Raw genomic sequence first — 8,539 nt, 5'->3', positions numbered from 1 at the left:
CCGCGGGTTTAAGTGGACAAGCTTGCTTCACAATTATATGGCTTAGCCCTTAATATGAATGGACCTTGGTCCTTGAGGATGATCTTAATATAATTTTCGCTGACGGGAAGTAAAATATATTTCGTCGAACAATGAATGTTGTTTTTTTTCGCAACATTTTTAAAATAAAGTGTTGTCAACACCTGAAATATCAATACTTCCCCCGCTTTGATCTCTGATAGATTTTCAGTTATTATAGACCAGCTTTGTTGAATTTATGGTCAGCAATGGATAATAAATAACGAGGGATAAAGATTATTGATCTGGAATTTCTTAACTTCTTACAACATCAAGTCACAGTGAAGTAAAAAGGGTTTAAAGTTTTGTATCACTTTAAGTATCACTTATTGCCATAATAAATTAGGTATGAATTTAGTCACATACAAAAAAGTTTACTCGGTAATTTTTACTTAAATAGTGATTTTTTGATAAAAAAAAATTTTATAATCATTAAAGCAATTACGGCCAACCTTAGACCTGCTAAAGTAACAGCGTCTTGAGTTCAAAAAGTATTCAACACGAAGTATGGAAGGACTAAGTTCGAGTGTAACCGAACATTTCATACTCTTGCAGCTTGCAAAGATCAGAGCCGGGGAAATACCCTCAGATGTTGGCAAAACTTTAAATTAAGAAATGTAGCGAAAAGAATCAACTTCATTGTTCAACGAAATGGTGAATGGATTGCAATCCAATTAACTTATTTTGAAGCCTTTAGACTCACTTAGTTTTATTACTATAAAGCGAAAAGTATACTTAAATTATATTAGAAATGGAAAGGCTAATTGCATTAATTTTTGACATTGCTCATGTATACTTGAGCACTTGTTTTCAAGCAAGTTTCTAAATATATAAATACAAACATATACAGTGGGTCACAGCTTATTTGATACAGCAGTCGATATAAATTTCGAATCCTAATATTTTCTAAACTGAAAGGAATATTGAAAAAATTTAAACGCTATATTATAGAGTAAAGATTTTCATATATATAATCTACTTCATTTATTTAAAAAATATTTTATTTTCGAACAATATAGCGCTCGTCGGTAGCACTAAAAATTTTGTTTGGCGCGCTTCTGCCTTTATTTTCCACTCGATTTTCATGTAAATATCGCTCAATGATGTGATGTACAGTGGAGGCACTAAGGTTCACAATTTCACCAATTTTTCGAACCGATTTACAATTTTTAAAATGGTTTATGACCAGTTCACGCTGCTCAATTGTTGTTACTAGAGGAATGGCAGAAAATTACCCTAGAAACCACACAAAAGTTAGTCCAATCAATGCCAACCAGGATCCAGGCTCTTGTTAAGGCGAAAGGCTTTCACACAAAATTTTAAAATTAAAATGGAAAGTGATTTGTTTATGTTATTTTAGAATGAATTGAACTGTATCAAATAAGCTGTGACCTGAAATTAAGCAGTAATTTTAATTTTATATACATATATTTGAAAATAAAATATTTTTTAAATAAATGAAGTAGATTATATATGTAAAATTCTTTACTCTATAATATAGCGTTTAAATTTTTTCAATATTCCTTTCAGTTTAAAAAATATTAGGATTCGAAACTTATATCGACTGCTGTATCAAATAAGCTGTGAAAAATAAGTAAAAAAAACCAGAACGGATTTTAAAATTGTGTTATTTATATAAAAATATGTTATATATGATAAAGGCCCATTTTCGCACTGTTACATGGGAATATCAAATAATCTTATGTATCAAATTTGGTTGAAATTGGTGCAGTACGTTCGGAGATATGGGATTTCAGGATTCAGTGTGGGCTGTGGGGCAGATGTAAAAATTAACGTCTCTGCCGCATTTCGTTATTGATTTATCGCACATTTAGTAGTTTTTAACAAAACCGTTGTATGGAGACCTTTTTTCATGCTGCCGCAAGAGGTGTCGAATGGTATGTGCAAATTTGGATGATATAGGTTGAATAGTTTGGGAGTAATACTTATTAAAACTATTAAAGGGCGAAGTTAACAAAAAATTTAAATCACCAGATGCCACTCATTATTGCTATTCGTTGTACCAAATTACGGTTTAATATAATATTTTGCGGCTTAGTTATGGCAATTTATAGGTTTTCGATTAATGTTGTTTTGTGGGCATGGCAGTGGTTTGATTACGCCAATCTACGAACTCGTTCTCACTTTTCCACCAAGGAAAACGTGTGCCAAGTTTTATTAAGATATCTAAATTTTACTCAAGTTATCGCTTGCACAGACGGACAGACAGCCAGTAACTCGGAATTTAACTAGTCTTGTCATCCTGATCATTTATATATAATATATACTTATACCTTCATATCTATCTCGATTAGTTTTAGGTGATATAAACAACCGTTATGTGAACAAAACTATTATACTCTGTATAATATTGTTGTTGTTTTGCTGTGTTGCAAAAGTATAAAGATATATTTAAATTTATTTTCTCACCATCGACAATCGCCGTACAAATGCAACTCATAATGAGGGCCAAAAATTTTCATAGTTTTTTAAAATGATCAAAGGAATAATTAAAATATACACCTATATATATATTTCATATATATCTATATATATATATATATATATATACATATATATGTATGTATTAGGTAAGTAAGGGCCCAATTTATAACAATGTATATGTATATTGCAACTCTCCGGAAAGTTTGTATAGTCACAACTTTAACAATAATTATTATCTTATTTGCTTATGCTAATGTTTTAATAGGAAAAATTATAATATCTACTTAGTAAAAAACATTAAAGAATAATATAAACTGTAATAAATATTATAATAACTATGTTATACTATATATATTTTTATAGTTATGTTAAGTTGCTGGTGTAAATAAGTCTTTTTGTGATTTATATTTATTTTTATCCATTTTCAATGAATCGAGCTTATACAAAAAGTTGTTCACTATGAGCTGATTAAATGAAAACATTTGCTTAACAGAAAATTCGTTTGTGTTATCCAGAATATATATGTATATGCATTTGCGTAATTAGATTTTCTTGTAATTAAAACTAAAATAAATATTAAGAATGACATTGACTTATTGCATACATATGTAATACTATTATATACACTGTCGCATTTTCACTTAAACATTTGACGTAACCATTATTTTTATTGTATATGTGTATATAAGTGATATAGTCTGTAATATAAGTTCAGGATATTTTTAAAAATAATTATCAAACTTTTGTTATTTTTTGTACATATGTAATTAAATGAGTTCTAAATTGTTTTTAAATTTTCTAATCTATAATATTATATTATATAATAACGGAAATTGAGAAATACGGGTTAAAAACCGAGAAAAAATTACAAAATAGAATTTCGTTTTATTAGGTGACCTTAAGAAGTATGTAAAGAAGATTCACATTCCGATTTGGTAAATATTTGGCAATGTTCACTATGTATATTTCTCTTCGTATAACAGCACTGTTTTAGTCGGTTGTTGTTACACATTAATTTGAAAGGCTTCTCTTTGTAGTTTTTGATTGCCGCGTACCCGAGGTGAAGTTTGAGCTTTGGACTTGTCATTAGAGTCAGAAAACCGCGCTGGTGGATTTATATGGTCCTGATAATTTTGTGGATAGTTGGATATGCTGAGAATGTTTACAAAAAGAAAAATATTAAGCTTTCAGGTAAAGAATACAAGTATGTATATTAGGTTTTACCTAAACGTAGTTTCTTCGTTGTGACTTGAATAACCGCTGGAGCTTCGCACATGGCGTTTGCCACTTGTGCCTGATTTTCCGCTCTTGCGAGCTACAAATGGGGGTTTCGATTTCCTCGATAAACTTGTCGGTGTTGTTTCGGACGATGAAGATGTTTCATCTTGAGTATCTATATATATGTGTATATATTTATATAAATCATAAGATCTAGAATATAGTTTCAAAAACTATAATGGTGTCCCAAAGAGATTCCATGTGTGAAAAATATGATTATTTAATGTTTATGAAATGTGTCACAATTAACCGGGACGAGTTTAAACCTTAATTATTCTGTGAAGATATTAATAAGTATGTAAAGATTAATACTGCTGATTTGTAAGTTTGAAAATATTGCTTAATATTTTTTGCAAACAAAAAAATAATAACTTGATTTTTAATACTTATTTAAGCTATGTATACAAATGTGTTATACGAGTTTATTAATCTGTTTTTGTTTTTAGTATGTTTGATGAGGACACCATTATTGATAATTAAATAGTTCAAAAAGTTGTTCTTATTACCACGTTGAGTACGATACTTCGCAGAGTTGATTGCTCGGGTAGATACATCGTTGTCGGACTCGGATCCTAATGTGTCATATTCTGTAATTGGTATGTGAAGAGTTAGGATTTTCCTAACTTCGGAATCTGTTGAACCTGGATTGTCCGATTCTAAAAAGTTTAGTACGGTTTGATGGATTTTGTTTTTAGATGAAGTTGAATGTGGATGATTGTTAAGTTTTTTTATTTTTTAATATCGGTTGAAATAAAAGAATATAAAATTTATTAAACTGAGAATATACAAGAGCAACTATTTTAACATATTGCATTTTGTGGGAAAAAACAAAGGTTGTTTGTTATAGTTTTAATATAAATTTTTGTGTTATTTTGTCTAAGGAGATGTTATAGCTAATATTATATTATAATATATAATAATGCCTTTAAGCAAATATTTTTAATCTATTTATCCTTTGCCAAAGACCGCTTGGGGTTTTGATTTACCTACACTTCGTTTAATATTGATACTCTAAAGTAGTGGTCGACAAACTTACACGTTCAAAGGATTTAGTTTTTGAGAGTGTATACGTGTGCCACTCAACTATTCCTGTGGTAGGTATTACTAGTCCCCGTCTTTTTAGTTCAGTTTTTATATGAAAATAATGTGCAAAATATTTTCTAAACCTTCGGTTCCAACTAAAACGATTATTTATAATTTTACTAGGATTGTCAAAAAATATTAATGAAAAAAAAACATTACGTTTTTAATTAAGAATAATCAGTCTATAACTGTCACACCAAACATATAGCATACACATCTAAATTTTCTACAAAGAAAAAAATTAGTTCCCACTTATATTAAAGGATATATAAAATCGTTTTTTTAGTGTCTTCGATTCGCCAACAAATAGTTATCTTAAAAAAAAAAAAAAATTAAAACTCTATAATACCCAGTTTAATAGGCGTTTTCTTATACGTGTGGTTTTCAATGAGGCAATACTTTTTACGAAGTTGGTCTTTTTGATAGCTGTTACGCGTGGCCTCCAAGATCGCACGATTTTTGTAGGTTATGTGAAGTCGCTTGTCTGCGCAGATAAATGCAGTCATGTTAAAAATAAAAACGTCACAAACAACGCAAAATTTTCTATAACTTATAAAGGGAAATTAATTATAAATTAAGTTTTCTTTTATATTATATTTATTTATAATTTATTTTTAATTATTTTGATTAATGTTTTGAAGACAAAATCTTATGAAAGCATAAGTGGCTTTTATTCAAAATTAAAATAGCATTCGCTGCGCAAAAATAAAACTGAAAATGAAATTGACTTAGCTTTAATAGTTTGCGATATACTTGTACATACATATGTGCATTAAACAGAGGCTGACTTGCCCACTTTTAAGAATAGAAGTAATACCAAAGAATACGTAGAAGAAGTTTTAATTAAATTATCTATACATCCGACAGACGGTCGGACATACAGGCAGACATCCAGAAATTACATTAGGTGGATACAGCTTTTATGGTATACTCTGGGCAATATATTTCAAAAACAAGTGGTTTGTTAAAGAATAATGGATGGTGACCAGTAATTATGTCTAGTAATATTATATAATTAACTAAAGCTCAAGCACATATAAGATTATGAGAAGTTGCAATAAATTAAAGTGAAAAGCTTGGTACAATTAAATTATAAAATAAAATTAAACTTCATTTGCTCCTTGTGTAGAGAACTACACATACGCAACCTTTATTTGCATTTATTTCGAAAACCGTTAATCCAATTAAAAAAAGTTCTTGACTCACATCTCACTTTTAAAAAATGTTGAAACCATAGGTTCCCCTCATTTTTGCGAATCGTTATACGATTTAGGTTTTGTATCTTAATTTTCGGCTTAGTTTTGGCAATTTATAGGTTTTAGATTAATGGCGTTTTTGTGGGCGTAGCAGTGGTCTGATTACGCCCAAGTACGAACTGGTCCTCATTTTTTTTGGCTAGCAACGCGTGTTTCATAAGACATTTCAATTTTTACTGAAGCTATCGCTTCCACGGACGAACAGACAGACAGTCACTCGGATTTCAACTCGTTTTATTACCTTATATATGCATGTATATAACCCTATTAATTATTTTTAGGTGGTACAAACAACCGTTAGGTGAACGAAACTATTATACTCTGTAGCAGCATCTTGCAAGAGTATAACATGCAATTTTAGGTATTTATTAAAACAACTATGTTGGTTCCCTTGTGTGTAAATTTCTACACATGTGCGAAAACTCATGTTTTGGATTAGAGAGTTATATTTATGTTGTTTTTATTGCATGTAGCCGACAATTTTCTGATTTATATTTCAAGCAGCTAAATAAAATTAGCGTATAAAAAAATCAGTGGAACCCAACGTTTTTGGGTAAATTTTAGAACAGCATCCCCCGAATTCGGGGTTAAAATATGGTTGCTGCTGACTTATGGTTTTTGAGATATTTGCATTTAAAATTCAAAAATTCAAATATTTAAAGTGTGTGCTTCTTTGATTTATAAGGAAATATGCCCATATATTTTTAACTTTTATATCCACTTTTTTACCAACCAAGAGCTTATGATTCAGCCAGTGCAAATTTAGATCCTCCTTATGTTTCTAAAATAGATATTGTTGACAATCAGAGCGCTGTACCTGCCAATATGGACGATTTCAAGACGGTGTGAATTATGTACATTAAGGATGTCTTTCTTCTTTTTTCCCCACCACGTATTAAGAATATAATTCTAAAGCATTCGTATCGTTTATTTGTAGAGTACTAAATCCTTATGAATGATAATAGACGAGTAATTTGGACCTCCAAGCTTCTGGAATATAAAAATGTTTGCCTTCACGCAAGACACGGTCTTAGTTTAGTACATTGGTAGAAAAAACAAATGTAATATCCTAAGAAGCTGCCAACAATTATAGAGTACTATAGTTAGAGGACTTACAATTGATTATAAAATTGAAATTTTGGCTGATTTGTCCAATTTTACTAAATGAAATTCATTCATTTTTGTCAGCCAACCATTATCCTCCTCGCGCTTTTGCGAAAAGGAATTTCATATGAAAACCAAATGTGGTTGACCAGACGAGCAGAAAAAAGAGCGCAGCGCAGAGTTGTAAATGCATTTGTTGTCGTTGTAATCAGAGAACGTATATCATAGAGAAGGTTCATGGTGTGCCGATTGTCAAAATGTTCCTCTTGACGGAGGGTTACTCGCCAACTTAAGAGGATCTCACCTCAAACAAATTATAAGCGGATTTCACCAAAATTTTACCCCTGCGGAGCGCAAAATAGCAGAATTGAGCATTTTGAATGTTAAATGAGAAAAATAAGCAAATTCAATGTTAAGAAATGTACGCTTACAAATTCGTATATTTACAATGCGCAAACGACTTTGCATATAATTTTAAGATATTCTGCATATACAGGGCGGCTCACGAATCGTGCTACAAAAATAAACCGTAATAAGTTTCTTTTTAATCAATGCATTACATTAAGTTTTTTTGTATTGTATAGAAAATCTTATTTTATTTTATACAATTAATTATTCCTCCATGCTCAGCCACGTATATGCGACACCTAATTAGAAAATTAATGCGGGCTGGAGGGTTCGTCGGGATTGCCTCAAATATCTATCAATGGACTGCTTCAGTTCAGTCAGATGTCTGGGTTTGAATTTGTACTCCTCTGGCTTGACATAACCCAATAAGAAAAGACCAAGCGAAACAAATATGAAAATACCCATTATAATTGTTAATTTGTCTATATGCAACGTATGTATGTAAATATGTACACTCATTGTTTCATGGGATACCAGAACCAGAGAACGTATATCATAGAGAAGGTTCACAGTGCGGCCATTAGCAAAATATTTCATGCTTCGCAGGGGAACTGAAAAAGATGAGCGTGTTTCACCACATTTGGAAGGGGTACTGAAAACGATGAGCGTGTTTCACCAAATGTCCACAATTAACATCAGGGGACTGAAAAATAGCAGAATTGAGCATTTTCAATGTTAATTGAGAAAAATAATGCTAATTTCAATGTTAAGAAATGTACGCTTACAGATTCGTATATTTACAATGCGCAAACGACTTTTCATATAATTTGAAGATATTCTGCCTATACAGGGTGGCTAACGAATCGTGCTACAAAATTAAACCGCAATAAATTTCTTTTTAGTCAATGCATTACATTCAATTTTGTTATTGTATAGAAAATTTTATTTTATTTAAACAATTAATTATT

At 30.6% G+C, this 8,539-nt stretch overlaps 1 protein-coding gene across 1 annotated transcript in view; it reads right to left on the bottom strand.

Annotated features, from left to right (window-relative positions):
• Positions 1 to 3,367: 3,367 nt before the first annotated feature.
• Dscam4 (Down syndrome cell adhesion molecule 4) overlaps positions 3,368 to 8,539 on the bottom strand; it is an 89,299-nt gene continuing 84,127 nt past the window's right edge. Inside the window, exons 30-32 of the mRNA XM_014237663.3 lie at positions 4,287 to 4,436; positions 3,727 to 3,895; positions 3,368 to 3,654 (exon numbers count right to left, since the gene is read on the bottom strand). Coding sequence (XP_014093138.1) covers positions 3,507 to 3,654; positions 3,727 to 3,895; positions 4,287 to 4,436 — 467 coding nt within the window. The 3' untranslated portion in view covers positions 3,368 to 3,506. The remainder of the gene's footprint in view (positions 3,655 to 3,726; positions 3,896 to 4,286; positions 4,437 to 8,539) is intronic.

Source organism: Bactrocera oleae, chromosome 6 (genome assembly GCF_042242935.1).
Source record: "Bactrocera oleae isolate idBacOlea1 chromosome 6, idBacOlea1, whole genome shotgun sequence".
In the NCBI taxonomy this organism is placed as follows: domain Eukaryota; kingdom Metazoa; phylum Arthropoda; class Insecta; order Diptera; family Tephritidae; genus Bactrocera; species Bactrocera oleae.
The sequence above is the reverse complement of the archived record's forward strand: the minus strand, read 5'-3'. Positions and strand labels throughout refer to the sequence as shown.